We start from the raw sequence: 16,703 nt of genomic DNA, 5'->3' as shown, positions 1-16,703 counted from the left end.
TTGAACTTCACAGCGCCTCTACAGATCAGTTTATGAAAAGAACAAGATGAAAATCCACATTGTGCCTGACATGGTAGAGATGGTGACTGCCAAGGATACTCAGAAGAAAGTCAGTGAGATTGATTACCGTCTGCACCTCCACGAGTGGATCTGCCACCCCGACCTGCAAGTCAACAGTCACGTCAGGAAGGTCACAGACCAGATCAGCGATGTAAGCCGTTGTGATGCGGTTGTCCCTCTGCCGCCCCATCCCAGACTCAGCTGCTTCTTTGCCTCTGCCTTTCTCTCCTGCTTTGGGTTTATCCGTGAGTCTGTCTTGATTCTGGAGCAGTCCCTGGGTGCTTGCTCCACATGTGACTGATTCTGTTGCAGCCACAACCTCATTTTGCATGATGTCTTCTGCTTTTATTCTACAATGTCATCTGGGTTCAGAGTGTGCCTAAGTTCTTGGTGTTAAAGTCATGGCCACTTTTTTTGCTCATACCCTCCTCTGCTGAAACCCTCTAGATCGTGTACAAGGATGACCTCAACTGGCTGAAAGGCATTGGTTGCTATGTCTGGGATACTCCTGAAATTCTCCATGCCAAACATGCTTATGATCTACGCAATGATGTGAGTTGGCCTTGTTCTGCTTTGTTTCTGACATATTTCCATCTATTACATAGCCTGGAGTCAAGAGCAAGATTGTAACATAGGGATGTTGTCACAGACCAGCTGTGGATTAACTCATGTTGAGGATGGCTGACCTGGATGAAGATGCTGGGATTAGAGCAGCCATTTCTCGGGAGGCATGTGACTGTCCTGTAAAACAATGCATTCCAGCTGTGTCATTGTTCTTGATGGAGAAGGGACCCTCGGCTTCTCTTTCTACTGTCCGGACTATTCTGGATATATTAACAAACACATAATTCTTATGATAGGAAAAAATTCATTTGTTAGGAGTTTATGATACTAAAGACAGGATCTCTTTGGAAGGAGAGAACTTGCCAGGCAAATAAATATCATAGTGAACATATCAGTAAGAAAGCTTAACTTTCCCAGAAGAGCAATCATCAAGACTTCTAGAAGACTCTAGAAGCCCCATGTGAATATAAGGTAGTGCTGATTGTTAAGAGTATCCTGGTCTTCCACATAAGTGCTGATAAATGCAAGCCTCCATGAAATTCAGCAGTGTCCAGTATACGGAGAGATCCAATGCAGCCTCGCTTTCTTCCCTTTGGCAGATCAAGTACAAAGCTCACATGATGAAAACAAGGAACGACTACAAGCTGGTCACAGATACACCGGTCTACGTGCAGGCCGTCAAGAGTGGGAAGCAGCTAAGTGATGTGAGTGCTCCCTGGGAAATTTCCTGTGAGCAGTGATAGAGACGGGGCTGCCCCCCAGCCAAGGGCTGGGCACTACCAGGCCTTTTGTAACTGGGAAGCCAGAGTAGGTACTATAGAAAAGGCACTAAAGGTGCTGTCTATAGCCTTAAAACCTGAAGCATTCAAGTGGCTTCCTGGGGGAAGTTGTAAGTGGTCTGTGTCTAGGAATACTTTGTGTGTTAGAGCTTCCACTGTGGTCTATGTTGCATGCTGTGGTCTATGTTCCACTGTCTAGGCCTTCTCATAAATTAGGGCCAATTATGGTAGAATCAGAAGCAGGCAGGAGTTACATCCAGGCACTGGAGTTCCATCTCTCCCGGAAACCATCTATGAGGCCTGTGAAAAGCTCTTAACCTTCCAAGCCTCAGCATTCTTCTGTGTAAAATGGAAAGTGTCTTTATGTAAAGACCTACTCCAATGCCTGACATAGGACAGAAGCAGCAGGCATAATGCTGCTCTTATTTTTAAAAAACATTTTTAAGAATTTGTTTGAGGGGCCGGCACTGTGACATAGTGGGTAAAAGCCATGCCTGCAGTGTTGGCATCCCATATGGGCACCAGTTTGAATCCCGGTTGCTCCACTTCCAATCCAGCTCCTTGCTAATGCTCCAGGGAAAGCAGCAGAAGATGGCCCAAGTGCTTGGGCCCCTGCACCCTCATGAGAGACCCACAAGAAGCTCCTGGGTTCAGATAGGCCCAGCTCTGGCCTTTACAGCCATTTGGGGAGTGAACCCCCTGATGGAAGATTTCTTTCTCTCTAACTCTGCATTTCAAATAAAAATAAATAAATCTTTAAAAAATTGTTTGAAATGCTGAGTGAAGGATAGAGAGGGGAAGACAAAGAGATCCTCCATCCACGTGTTTATTCCTCAAATGTCTTCAGCAGCTGGCAGTGGGCCAGGGCAGAGCCAGGAGCCTGAAACTCCCTCCTGGTTCTCCATGCAGGTAGCAGGGGCCCAAGCACTTGAGCCATCACCTGTTGCCTTCCAGGTCCATTAGCAGGGAGCTTGATTGGAAGCAGTGGTGGGACTCTATCCCAGACACTGGATGTGCCCCAATGCATACCCCAAGCTGTTCTTTTTGAAAAAATGAGCTCCATAAGTCCACAGTATTAGATCCCCACACAGAGTTGGAATGTTGAGACCTGTTATTTTGGAACTTCTAGTGGCGAAATGCTGGTGCCACCTCTTCTTATGCCTGAGCCATTTCTTCCACTTATTTCTCAGTGTGGGTAGCCACACCCTGGCTCTGTTCCTATTGGATAAGACATAGTAATAGATCAGATAGAGTCCTCTCAACAGAAGGAAGAAGGCTACCTATTTTTTTTTTAAAAGGGAAACCTGGGTTTTCATTTCCCTTGCTTCTTTCTAACAATGCCGCTGCGGTTCAAGTAGATTCACTTTCTCTCTGCACACAGGCTGTCTACCACTACGATTACGTGCACAGTGTCAGAGGCAAAGTGGCACCAACCACCAAGACCGTGGACCTGGAGCGGGCCCTTCATGCGTACAAGCTCCAGAGTGAGGTGAGCACTGGGAACTCGGAGGACCCTGCAGAAATCCAGAGCCTGGCCGCTGTGAAGCAGCCTCAGCTTGGGCACCTTGTGGCCTGACCTTCTAAAATGTAAATGACCTTGCCACATGAAATGGAGGAGCAGGAAGAAAAGCAGAGAATCAACTGACTTCTCTCCTGGCAGGCAGGATCTTCTTTATCAACTAATCCAATAAATAGTAAACAGGCATTTTTGGAGTAGTATTTACAAGTTACAAAGAGGGCCAATATACTCTCTCCTTTAAAATGCCTAAAATCAGGATGGCAGAAGCAAGGCATTTAATCATAAAAGGCTACTAACAGTAAGAGTTAGTGCTGAAAATTTCTGTTGGAATTCAGAAGAGAAAGACCCTGGGCCCCACCCTGTGTATTTTAATCTCCCTATTCTAGTACCCAGGGGGTACTGCTTTGATCTCAACTTTAAATGCTACTTCCCTTCTTGAATATTAAAAATAACTTGGTTTTTAATGTTAGCATAGCACTGTCTTTGATTCCATGGCTCCCCTGAGAGCCACACTAAGTGAGGTGACAGACAGAAACTCCTCCTACCTCCCCCTCGCAATGAATATGCACCTCCCAGCCGCTTCATAGCCTGATGTCAACACACGAAGACATCTCAGGGATTGCTGTTGGCCTGAGTGGGGCTCACAACAGATGCCACTTGGCTGCATTTCTTCAGTTCTTGTAGATGCCATGCAATCAACTGTGCATAAAAGAATGGCATTTCAACCATGGTTCCCTTTTTCTAAAACAATAGGTTAAGAGTTACCTGAGTCTTTCATGACTCTTGGAACTTATTTAATTTCTTCTTGGAATCAGTTCATTGAGCACAAGTATGTTAGGTATCTGATCAAAATCCCAATGTGAGCTGTGTATGATTTGTTTACCTCAGATGTTATTGATGCCAGATGCCATTGTACTTAACTCTTCCTCATTCCGGCAGAATCTATACAAAACCAGCCTTCGCACCCTGCCCACTGGATATCGGCTTCCCAGAGATACTCCTCACTTCAAGCACAAGAAGGACATCCGATACATGAGCAGTTATGTGAGTGGTCTCCTCCTCGTTAGATTGGGGTCTGAGGTTGGGAAGGGAAGGAACTAGTGTTAATCAGTAGCTTCATTTCATCTTCCACTCACATGCTTTCAAGGAGTGCTATAAAGTTGGCTGCTTTTACAAGCCAGCGGTACTGTGGTGCAGACCAATGGAGTAGTATTTACAAGTTACAAAGAAGAGGGCCAATATACTCTCTCTTCTTTCAAAAAGCCTAAAATCAGGATGGCAGAAGCAAGGCATTTAATCATAAAAGGCTACTAACAGTAAGAGTTAATGCTGAAAATTTCTGTTGGAATTCAGAAGAAAAAGACCCTGGACCTTACCTGTGTATTTTAATCTCCCTATTCTAGTACCCACGGGGTACTTCTTTGGCCAATGGGGTAGGATAGGATGTTCATGGGAGATCTGGCTCAGGGCCTGTGGCCCACGGACTTGGTACAGAAGCATCCTGAACTATCCCAGATCACTGACTGGAAATGAAGCTTCATAAACTCCCACTGCCTGCAGCTTGCTCAGGTATTGGCTCTGATATTACCCTTCCCCACATCTTAAAAGATTGGATTGGAACTTGATGCATTTACCCCGTGGGTAAGGCCTAGAGAAGTTTGACTACCCCGGTGACTCTGGTCTGCTGACCATGCTCACGAACCAGCCATTGTTTGAAGAATAAGCTCTTGCTTCCATACTACCCTTCAAGGTCCTGGGAATCACCTGTGCTAGCCAAAGAGGGTCCATAGCCTGTGGCCCAATAGTGTTTCTAAAGCAGTCAGTCAGAGATCTTAACAATGTAATGTGTCATTTAAAGAATTACTCCAGAAAGCCATTCATCATTCTTAAAAATATTCTCCTGTTCCTTCTTTGTATTTCCTAATTTCCTAGTCATATTACGTTTTTCTTGCATTTTGTGTAACCACCCTACAAAATGGATTTCACCTAAGGAAGGTTGGAATTTATTCCTTTCTGGACAAGGCTTTATTTTCTAACAAACAATTTTCAAGACTAAAATAAATATTGAGGCTTTGTCCCTGGCTTTTCTTAATGCTTAGAGAACAATTTTCAAATAAAGATGACATCTGCTCTCTTTACCCATCATCACTCTCATTCTGACTTTGCTTTTGTAGTTTAAGTACAAAGAAGTTTATGAGCACATCAAGGCGAACGGGTACACTCTGGGCCCCAATGATGTTCCATTTGTCAACGTCTGAAGAGTCAACAAAGTCACCAGTGAGGTACTGTGACTACAGATTCACTGGGGGAAATGCTGAGTTTCAAAGACCATGACTTTGTTTGAAAAGGAGTAAGAATTAATTGTATTTCAGCTGTAAATGTGCATGTCAACAGGGAGTAACAGAATCCTTTGTGTCACCATTTATTGGTTTTTATTTTAAAAGATTTATTTTGGCCGGCACCGTGGCTCAACAGGCTAATCCTCCACCTTGCGGCGCCGGCACACCAGGTTCTAGTCCCGGTTGGGGTGCCGGATTCTATCCCGGTTGCTCCTTTTCCAGTCCAGCTCTCTGCTATGGCCCGGGAAGGCAGTAGAGGATGGCCCAAGTCCTTGGGCCCTGCACCCACATGGGAGACCAGGAGAAGCACCTGGCTGCTGGCTTTGGATCAGCGAGATGCGCCGGCCGCAGCGGCCATTGGAGGGTAAACCAACGGCAAAAAGGAAGACCTTTCTCTCTGTCTCTCTCTCTCTCTCTCTCACTATCCACTCTGCCTGTCAAAATAAATAAATAAATAAATAAATAAATAAATAAATAAAAGATTTATTTTATTTATTTGAAAGAGTTACAGAGAGAGGCAGAGATAGAGAGAGATAGGTATTCCATCTGCTGGTTCACTCCCCAGATGGCCACGACAGCCGGAGCTGCGCTGATCTGAAGCCAGGAGCCCGGAGTTTCCTCCAGGTCTCCCACATAGGTGTAGGGGCCCAAGGACTTGGGCCATCTTCTACTGCTTTCCCAGGCCATAGCAGAAAGCTGGATCAGAAGAGGAATAGCCGGGACTAGAACTGGCACCCATATGGATTGCGGGCGCTTCAGGCCAGGGCATTAACCTGTTGCGCCACAGCGCTGGCCCCTGTGTCACTGTTTTAATACTAATATCTCTTTGCAGTGTTATTCTGTATTTGTAATGTCATCACAGGGACCCAGTTCTGTAGTTTGTGATGCAAAATCTTCCTAAAGAAGATTCTTTCTTCTGACAATTGTATTCAGAAATCTTTAAAAAGATTGCCTTTTAGTCTGACTCATGACCCCAGTTTTCTACATCAGTTATTTGTGTATCTTATCCTTCTATATAACCCTCTAATGGAAAGTGGAAGACTTGGGATCCTTCACCTACATTGAATTAGTATCACTTCGGCTTTTTTCTTTAATCTCAGTCATTTCCCATAGCCTCTCCAGGCTCTTTGTGTGAAGTATTTGATTGTTGATTAGTCAGTTGATGCTCTCATTAATCCTACCCTAACCATCACCATGGCTTTTCCTCTAATGTAGAGACTGTACCGAGAATTGTACCACAAACTCAAAGACAAGATTCACACAACGCCTGACACTCCTGAAATTTGCCAAGTCAAAAAGACACAGGAAGCTGTCAGTGAGGTGAGTATTAGGAGAGAGACAGGCCACGGAACCCAGGGATGAATGTCAGCCATCTGCACTCTCTAATTGTGTGTTTCTGCTTGTTGCTGTTGTTTTCCTTTAGCTGATCTACAAATCGGACTTCTTCAAGATGCAAGGCCACATGATCTCCCTGCCGTACACACCGCATGTGCTCCATTGCCGCTACGTGGGAGACATCACCAGTGATGTAAGCATCTCATGGGGCTCTTTCTGGAGAAGTCTTACCAAAGGGCAGGGTGTTTTCAGCATTTCAGACATCCGGTGGTTTTTGAATGCCCTTCCCCACTGAGAATTTCTAAACTGTTTGTACAAGTTGGAGATGAAATAGTGGGAAGGTAGAACTCCACAAATCTCCACAATTCTCCAGCTATGGCAGTAGTAGTAAGAGCACCATTTGGAAAATAGAAGAGTTGCCACCATTCTCCATCACCCAGTGACCACCATTCTACATTCTATGCTGAGCCATTACCACCCATCCACTCTAAGTGGCCGTGTCCTGGATCATGTTAATGACTTTCTTCCGCACATACCCATTCCTACCTCTCTGAGCAACTTCCTGATACTACTTTTTAAAATTCCCCTTGGATGTTTCCATCTCTTTAAAGGCCAATCCATTCAATCCCTGCTTTTCTCCCATTGATAGTATAATAATAAAATGATGTTAATGTTTTCCTCTAAGCTCAGAGTTAGATACTTAAATGAGAAAACTCGACTTATTTGAGTACAAGCAGGTAACAGATAACACAAGGTGGATGTGTTGAACCAAAATGAAAGAGTAGAGACCCTTTATCTTCAGAGGATACTTTGCAAGACTTGAACTTGGGAGCTGCCTGAAACTGCATAGGATCAAACCCTGTGTATATGCTATGTTTTTTCCTATACATGCATATCTAAGATAAAGTTAAATTTATAATTAGGTATAGTAAGACATTTTAAAAAATAATAAGAACAGTTTTAACAGTGTAATAAAAGGTACTTAAAACTTATGAATTATTTATTTCTGGAATGTTCCACTTAATATTTTCAGACTATGGTTGACCATGGATAGAACGGAAACCTGGGAAAGTGAAATTGTAGATAAAGGGGGACCACTCTATTATCAGTAAAGAAGTACAACTACTCTTCTTTTTTCCTTATTTTTAATTGCTCATGACCACTTAAATTCTGCGTTTGCCCCACAGATTAAATACAAAGAGGACTTGCAGATCCTGAAGGGACTTGGCTGCTTCTTGTATGACACTCCTGACATGGTCCGCTCCCGGCACCTGCAGAAGCTCTGGGTGAGTGCACATCTTCACAGATGCCTTGGCACAGCTTCCAGACTCCCTGTCCCCAGCATCCAGCAGCTGGACACAAGGAATCCTAGCTTTCAGCTATTTTTAAGGGGAAATTTACTACTCGCCCCCTTTGTCCAGGTCATGACCTGATTAAGATGACCTATACCTCCTAGGAAAAAGGATGAGCTTAGTTACGTGACAATTATTTTCTTGTTTACCTGAGAAGACACCCAGGATACCTGAAGGGCCTGCTCAGCTTGCAGACACTGGCCATTTAAAAAGCAATGTTGACACACAAATCCTTAAATGATTAATCAACTTGCATTTCTCTTATTTTTTCAGTCTAACTACCTGTACACTGACAATGCCAGGAAGATGCGGGACAAATACAAAGTGGTACTTGACACTCCAGAATACAGAAAAGTGCAGGAGCTGAAGACCCACCTGAGTGAGGTAAGTGTGCTTTGCCTGTCCCTATGGGTGAACCACATTGCTAGATATGAACTGAATTACTCACAGTGGTTCTCAGTTCCTCTAGTGATCAGTTTTCAGGCAGCAGCAGCAGCGAGAACACTTCCCCTGTGCCCTCAACTGAGGAGTGACCGCCATGTCTAAGCAAGTCAATTGACTTCACAGTATTTTAGTTTGTTTATTTTATCCCTTAAGGTAAGATGAGGGTATCCGTTCTTGTCCTTCCTGTGAGTAGGACTGATGAGAGGTTTTACTTGATTTTATAGGTTAGAAAGTCCTTCTTTCTTATGATATTGTTATAGTCTCCAAATCAGGCTTATTTCATATTTTTTTTTCTCTCTCAGCAACACTGTTCATGGCAGTGCTGTTTGGTTTTTGACAGCTCCCTGCTCTTTGCCCACTCAGTAACATTCAAACTATTCAGTTTCATTTCATTGGCCTGCCTAACAGTGAGGCTCTGGAATTATTGCAGTTACCTGTCTCTGGCTTTCTCACCTGACTACTTGTCAAGTCTTTGAGGACTGAACCCCACCTTATTTATCCATGTCTCCCAAAAGGCCCTGGCCATAATAGATGCCCCTGTTTGCCAGTGAGTGACTGTGCTTTGCAACAGTTATGGGCACTCCACAAATGTAAATGATTGCTCCTTTTATAGGTCAGTGGGCGATTCTCATTCTTCCATTAGTCCGTGTTGTGACTTCATCATTCTCTCTCTTTTTTCTAAAGTTTTTATTTAATGAATGCATTTTAATAGGTACAACTTTAGGAACCCTCCCCAACTCCCATTCCACCTCTCTCACCCTCTCCCATCCCCTTCTTCATTTTGCATCATTTTTAGTTTGATTTTATATACAGAGGACCAACTCCATGTTAAGCACAGATTTCAACCCCCCCACATACACACAACATGTAGACTACAGTTTGATAACAAGATTTTCAGTCAATTTTCATAGTATTACTCATTAAGGATGGAGATTCTACATGGGGAGTAAGTGCACAGTGACTTCAGTTGTTGATTTAAGAATTAACACTCTTATGTATGACATCGGTGATCACTCGAGGCTCTTGCCTTGGGCTGTCAAGGCTATGGAAGCCTTTCATGACCACAGACTCCATCAGTATTTGGACACAGCCATAAGCAAAGTGGAAGTTCTCTCCTCCCTTCAGAGAAAAGTACACCCTTCTTTCCACTGAGGTCTCACAGACAGCCTTCATGTAGGATGTTTTTTTTTGCCACAGAGTCTTGGCTTTCCATGTCTGAAATGTGGCTTCATCATTCTCAATAGTACGGATGGCTGCTTAGGAATTTCATGCTCTTAAATTTAGAGCCCTGGCACTCCAAATGTTGCCCTCAGATAGGCAACTTCTATACGTTCAGGGAGCCAGAGTCACAAGGTGATTCATTCTTCAGCTGTCACAAGTACTGCATTGAACCCATTTGCTTTCTTACCAGCTTCTCTTTGTATTTCACCCGGAGCCCACACAGTCAGGAACTTTCATGTTCCTTTTATCGCAGTAAAGTTTCACTTTGGCTTTTCTACTCTGGCTGAGTACAGGAATCAGCTTTGGAGTATTTGAAAACTATCCCTGAGTGGGCTCTGAGCCTGGTTCCACACCACACTGGTTCTCTGTGTCTGGGCACTGGTGTGCTTGTAGATGCTCCTTAGGTAATCCCAGTAGGCATCCTTTACTGCAAACCACTGCATCACATCTCTCGTCCAGCCACCAAATAATAAAATGTTGTTTGGGAACTTAAAGTGCTTTAGAATAAAGGTACCTCAATATCTTTACTTCTCCTGGATATTTGGGTTCAGAAATTTTAGTTTCTCCTCTTCCCAATTCCTGTTAGTCTTTTGTGCGTATAGTGTATCCATGCTGGAGAGGAAGAATGGATCTTTTCCAGTAGTGTGGTTTCCACCACATCTGCCTCTCCATAAGAATGACCTGGGCTCTATAAAATACTGATCCATGCCTCTCCCCCTGAATTCAGGAGGTCAGGGATGCAACCTACAAGTTTGCTCTTGATAAAGAACCTGGGAAGTTTTTGCAACAGGAAATTTGGGGATATACTGACTTAGTTAAAAGTTTGATGGCTAAAGAGAATACAAGTAACTGATTTTTAAGTTCTCTTTGAATTGTATAGATCCTGAACATATGTATGTGCATTTGGAAGCAGGGATGTTGTCCCAAGAAGTATAAGTAAAGTCTATCTAAGTACATGGGAAACATAAGTCAGAGAATTACAGAAACGGTATGAGAGAATTGGATTTTAGTCCCAGTTTTATTTCCAATTAGTTATATGACCTTATATAATTCAGAGCTTCAGTCCCACAACTTCCTCAGCTAAAGAATTGGATTAAATGATTTGGGCTCCTTTTAACCACATAATTCTGAGTTTATCGATTTGGTTCACTCAAAATTTAACCTGGAAAAAACTAAATTTTCATTTAGTTTATCTCCCTTTTAATAGTAACATTAAAAACAGCCCCAAACATAGGAGCTGCATTTTAATTTGCAGAAGTATACAGTTTAATTTTAAAAAACTGATTTTTATATACATTATATTTTGTATGTTCAACTGGTATTTAATCCTTTATTGGAATTTTTTTAGTATTCTTTTTTTTAAAGATTTATTTGAAAGGCAGAGTGTGCAGAGAGAGAGAGAGAGAGAGAGAGAGAAAGTCATCTTCCATCTGCTGATTCACTACCCAATGCCCGCAACAGCCAAGGCTGGATCAGGCCAAAGCCAGGAGCCAGGAACTTCTTCTAGGTCTCCTGCATGGCTACAGTGGCCCAAGCACCTGGGCCATCCTCCACTGCTTTCCCAGGCACATTAGCAGGGAGTTATATCTGAAGTGGAGCAGCAGGTTTCAAATCGGTGCCTGTATGAGATTGGTGTCACAGACGGCAGCTTAACCCACTATGCCACAGGGCTGGTGCCCCATTTATTCTGTATAGTTTGCCTTATTATATTAAATTCTCTCAGAATTTATTCAGGTACTACTGTTTTCCTTTGCCTAAGCACTAGGTTGCAAAAAGATCATATTACCGAGTTACTGCATTCCATGGGCCCCTGGTATGGGAAAAGAAACAGATACCAATGTGGTAAATGATGTTTAACGGGAATGATCAAGACAGCATGGATTCTAGGAGTTTTCCACGCAGTTAAGAGTGAGAAGGACATTCTAGGCAGGATGGACAGTATGTGAAAATGGCCATGATTTCAAATAGCACAAGAGGAGTATGGAAGAATTTGGAGAAATGAGGTTAGAAGCATGGGTTGAAACCATATCATAAAGATGCATAGGTGTTATATTAATGATCTTGAGATTTTTGAAAAACCGAGAGTTATCTCTAAGCATGGTAGATCTGAGCCTCATGAAAATCTGTCTCTCAGTCTTGTGAAATACAGGTGGGCCATGTGGAGCTGCCAGAGGAGTTGGGAAGGTGGTTTAGGAAGCTGTTAAGATTGTGTAGAAACCAAATCAGGGCAGTGGTGGTAAGAAAGCAGTAGAAGGACCAGGTGTCAGGACTACTGCAAAGCTGGGAGCCCAGGATTCAGGACCATTTTGATGTGGGAATTAAGAGACTCTTCAAGTTTCTGCCCTGGCTGGCAGATAAAGGAATCCTTTAGCAAAGTGAAGAAAATAGGAGCAGAAGCAGACTTGAGAAATTAACCAAAAGAGAAGAAAAGAAGAAACATACGATCATCTTGGCTGAGAAGGGAGAGGAGAAGGACATGGGCTTCTGGCCAGAAAAGCCTGAATGAAGGGGGCCGTGGAGTCTGCAGATGGAGGAGGAGAGCTGGAAAATCAGGGCAGGGCGGCTTATGACATGCTTCAGGAGTAATGGTTAGAACAGGTTCAAGAAAGGACGAGAGAGAACAGGACCACAAACCCAGCAGCTCTTGAACAGACTAGACAACGTCTCATTTTTTGATGCAAAAGGGAAAAGAAAAAGAGCTCAGGAAGAAACTAAGTGGCTGGTTTATTAGAAATAAACTAAGATTGTGGTGGTGGGAGGGCCCCTGCCTCTCCTGTGAGGAAGCCCCAAGGCCATATGCAGAGAACACACCATGTCAACAAAGCTGATGTGTTTTCTGCCCAGCTCGTGTACAGAGCTTCCGGCCGGAAGCAGAAGTCCATCTTCACTTCAGTTCCTGATACTCCTGATCTTTTAAGAGCCAAGCGAGGACAGAAGCTTCAGAGTCAGGTAAGAGTTCCTAAATCTGCCCTACTGACATCACACGGACACTTATGTGAACCTGACCTCTCCTCCCTGGTCACAGATTCTCTCCTTTGGTTATTTTGCCCTTTGCTTCAGCTGAATGCTCGTTAATATAGCCATTCAAACAGCAACTTTCTTTTTTAAAAGACTCACTGCATTTATTTGAAAGGCAGAGTGATGGAGAGACAGACAGAGTCTTCCATCAGCTGGTTCACTCCCCAAATGGCCATGGGTAAGCCAGGCTGAAGCCAGGGATCAGGAACTCCATCTGCGTCTCCCACATGGGTGGTAGTAGCCCAGATACTTGGGCCATTATCCAGTGCTTTCCTGGGCACATGAACAGAGAGCATTGGATCAGAAGCACTGTAGCTAGGACTTGAACTGCCATTCTAATATGGGATGCTGACATCACAGGTAGCAGCTTAATCCACTTTGCCTCAACACCAGCCCTAGCAAATTTCTTTTGCACCATCATAATTATGTTTTATGTAAGCAATGGATACCATGTCTTCCTTTGTAACGTTTGTCATTGTATGAGTGATCTGTGGACTTCAAGCAATAAAAATGATTGCTTGATCATCCCACAAGATCTGCCTATTGTCCACAGTCAAATGAAACCACATTTTATGCAGTCAGATAAAAATGGGGGGAAAATGTCTATGAGAATCCTCTCACTCTTCTACTGGCATTCTTTATCACCTGGCTTTCGATTGGACCTAACTGGAGCATGTATTTGTTTTCAAAAGTGGGCCATAAACAAATTAACAGAAATAGATATAGTAAAAAAACAAGCAAACCCAGACAAGTAGTACGCTGCCTTCCCATTTAAGGTTTAGAAGTGCATGAAGAGGGTTGAATACTACATACTAAGTGGTTTGTCTGTAACATCTTACCCTATTCTCTTACTATTCAGTATCTGTATGTTGAACTTGCCACCAAAGAAAGACCCCATCATCATGCTGGAAATCAGACCACAGCCTTAAAGCATGCTAGAGATGTAAAGGACATGGTGAGCGAGGTAAGATGGGGATTCAGCACTTGAAGCACCGGGCTAAAGAAAAAACCCTTTGTTAAACCCTTCACCTGCTGTCTGTGATCAGAGGCTCATTACTACAGATTGTGTTCAGCATCATCAACACACAGAGGATAAAGCTGTTCTCTTCAAGAGTGTGATGTATTGTGTCCCTCTGCTGGAGTTGTGACTTGCTTGTGAATTTGTAGGGATGGAAGACACCGGAACTGAAGTTTACCTTTCTCTTCTACTTTTATTTCTTAGAAAAAGTACAAGATTCAATATGAAAAGATGAAGGACAAGTACACCCCAATTCCAGATACACCAATCCTCATCAGAGCCAAGAATGCCTATTGGAATGCCAGTGATGTATGTATCCCTCCCCTCCCTTCTTCTGTTGTGATAGGGACAGCTGAGGTAGAAGTACGTCAGAAACAAGATAATTCAGTCACATTTGTGGTTCAGGATCATGGCCACAGTATAGACCAGGAAAAAACCACAAACACTAAAACAATACAAAGTAGCAAAGAATAATGTGAAAAGATGCTAGAACCCTTGTCTTCTGAGTTCTCTCCAGGGCAAAAAGATGACTCTTTCTTGTAATTCTTTGGTAGCATGTCCTAGGAATACTCAACAATTAATTTACTTTTCCATAAAATCATAGTCTTGGTGTCACCCAAATATGGATTCAATTCTGGATGCTGCAGTTTGCCTGATGTTTGACTCTTAGATAATTTGTCAGATTTTTTAGAATCTCTCATCCTATAAGTGGAATGGGGATGAGAATCACAATAATAAGTTGAAACAAGATAATGTATATTTTCTGGCACATTTCTGGACCTTTAGTTGAGACTCTAAATATCCCCCATCTTCTTTTAGTTGCCAATATTTAGACCTTGCCAATGACACATGACACATTGGTTAGAAATGGGAGGGACAGCTCTCATTTTCCATATTATGTGATCAAGGACAAGACTGCCTATTCACAGTAATGATTATACAAAATTAATCAACTCAGAGTAGATAGCCAGAATCTACCAGTTTTGTGACTTAAGAGGCCAACTGCAAGTTCCTTGTGCTCACTACCAGGATCAGAACCTCCTAGTAGACTTGAAATATTGGTATGTAAGCTAGAAGCTTAAGCTAGCTTCATAATTCTTCAAGTTCACAATCTAGCCCTAGGATTTCAAGGCATCTTAAGGTAGTTGTGATGATCTATGTCATAAGTATTCATTTGGAGCTAAGAACTAGTTGCAAAGAGATAATACCGGTTAGTGCTTAGAACAGAAGCTAAGGAAATCACATTCCCCTCAAATTCTGTGCTTTAGGATATTTTCACCTTCTTGTGACATTTCCCCATCTTTGTCACTTCAAGGTTATTGTTGAATATCAATTTGAACCAAGCGTAATTTGCATCTTATAGGAGTAGCAACCCAGTGAAATTGGCTCCTGGGGTTCATGGTGCCCCACTGGTCAGCCCCATCCCTAAGGCCTCAGCAGTACTAATTCTGATAACTCTAATCTTAAACTAGTCCCATATAGCAACGGTGGTATCTGGCATTAAATTCAGTGGTTGTCCCCCTATATTGAGCCAAGTGATTTTATGAGATTATCCATCTAAAAAAGGAAAGCTACAAAGTCAAAGAAAAGACACCTTCCGTTATGTATTTAATCAGATGCCCATGAAAGAAAACTGCTTGAGGTTGAAAGGCTGCTCAGAGAAGTACCCACCTTGTGTAGATGAAATTAATCTAGGATATTCTTGGGTTAGAACAAGAACTGATTTCTCTTAAATTATCACAAAAGTAAAGATTATAATGAAAGAAAATTTCAGGACTGCTTCATGCAGAAGACATTCCAGTACCAGCATTTAGAAGAAAAATCTTTCTCCCCTTGCCATCTATATAAACATATTCATATATTGGGCTAAGATTGGTCTTCTTCCTCCCCCAAAATGAACTTTTGGCTTATTTTTACATTTAAATGAGCTTGTTATTTTAAGCAGTCTTAGATTTATATAAAACTGGCAAAGATAATAGAGGAGGCTTCCATAAATCCCGCACTCACCTCTCTCTGATGGTTAACACCTTACATTACCATGGTATACTTGTCACTACAAATGAACTAAATCATCTGCATACTTTGTTTGGATTTCATTCATTTTCCCTAATTGTCTTATTTAAGGTTTTTAAATTTTCCTAAACTTATTCTTGGGAAAACGTAAGAGAAGTCAAGCATAAAAGAGCTCAGTTATTTCATTGAGTAGTCCCTGTGATCTGTAATGGGCTTTTTCTCTTTCCAGCTACGCTACAAAGAAACATTTCAAAAGACCAAAGGGAAGTACCACACTGTGAAGGATGCTCTGGACATTGTTTATCATCGCAAAGTCACAGACGACATCAGCAAAGTATGTCATGAATTAATCCTACTTGTGCTGGGCTCTGTAACACCCCATCATTAAAAATATATTTTAAAAAATTAATGAATATATTTGAGAGGGACACAGACATAGAGATCTCCCATCCTTGAGTTCGTTCCCCCAAATGCTCATCATAGCAGCCAAGGCAGGGCCGGGCTGAAGCCAGGAGCTAGGAACTCCCACATGGGTTGCAAGAATCAGCTACTTGGGCTGTCATTGCTGTTCCCCGGGGTCTGCTTTAGCAAGAAGCTGCAGTCAGGAGCCAGAGCCAGGTAGCAAACTCAGGCAGTCTGACGTGAGATGCGAGTGTGCTTACCAGGCTCCTAACCACTAAGCCAAATGCCCACTCCCTCCCTGCCCCCATTTTTAATCATTCTCCGTTTTCTAAATGACAGAAACAGACCTTTTTATTTTGCTTTTGGGTAAGACTCCATGGCTCTCTGTGTTTTTACAACAGGTGAAATACAAGGAGAACTACATGAGACATTTGGGAATCTGGAGGTCCATTCCCGATCGCCCAGAACATTTCCACCACCGGGCAGTCACGGATGCCGTCAGCGATGTGAGTGTTGAAATCTTCCATTTTCACCAATTCCTGTTCCCGTGGTAGTTAGGAAGTCGAGCACTGCATTAAGCCGATGAAATCCCTGACTAGATTCTAGATCTTGAGTCGGGCTATTTAAATCATAAAAGTC

General features: G+C 42.7%; 1 protein-coding gene across 1 annotated transcript in view; it reads left to right on the top strand.

Annotated features, from left to right (window-relative positions):
• Positions 1–16,703, top strand: part of LOC133754729 (nebulin-like) — an 87,078-nt gene that overhangs the window by 29,350 nt on the left and 41,025 nt on the right. Inside the window, 15 exon segments of the mRNA XM_062185172.1 lie at positions 14–211; positions 508–612; positions 1,224–1,328; positions 2,785–2,892; positions 3,862–3,966; positions 5,097–5,204; positions 6,477–6,581; positions 6,685–6,789; positions 7,784–7,882; positions 8,222–8,332; positions 12,458–12,562; positions 13,491–13,595; positions 13,854–13,958; positions 15,892–15,996; positions 16,466–16,570. Coding sequence (XP_062041156.1) covers positions 14–211; positions 508–612; positions 1,224–1,328; positions 2,785–2,892; positions 3,862–3,966; positions 5,097–5,204; positions 6,477–6,581; positions 6,685–6,789; positions 7,784–7,882; positions 8,222–8,332; positions 12,458–12,562; positions 13,491–13,595; positions 13,854–13,958; positions 15,892–15,996; positions 16,466–16,570 — 1,674 coding nt within the window.

The sequence above is a fragment of the Lepus europaeus genome, unplaced genomic scaffold (assembly GCF_033115175.1).
Source record: "Lepus europaeus isolate LE1 unplaced genomic scaffold, mLepTim1.pri SCAFFOLD_29, whole genome shotgun sequence".
In the NCBI taxonomy this organism is placed as follows: domain Eukaryota; kingdom Metazoa; phylum Chordata; class Mammalia; order Lagomorpha; family Leporidae; genus Lepus; species Lepus europaeus.
The sequence above is the reverse complement of the archived record's forward strand: the minus strand, read 5'-3'. Positions and strand labels throughout refer to the sequence as shown.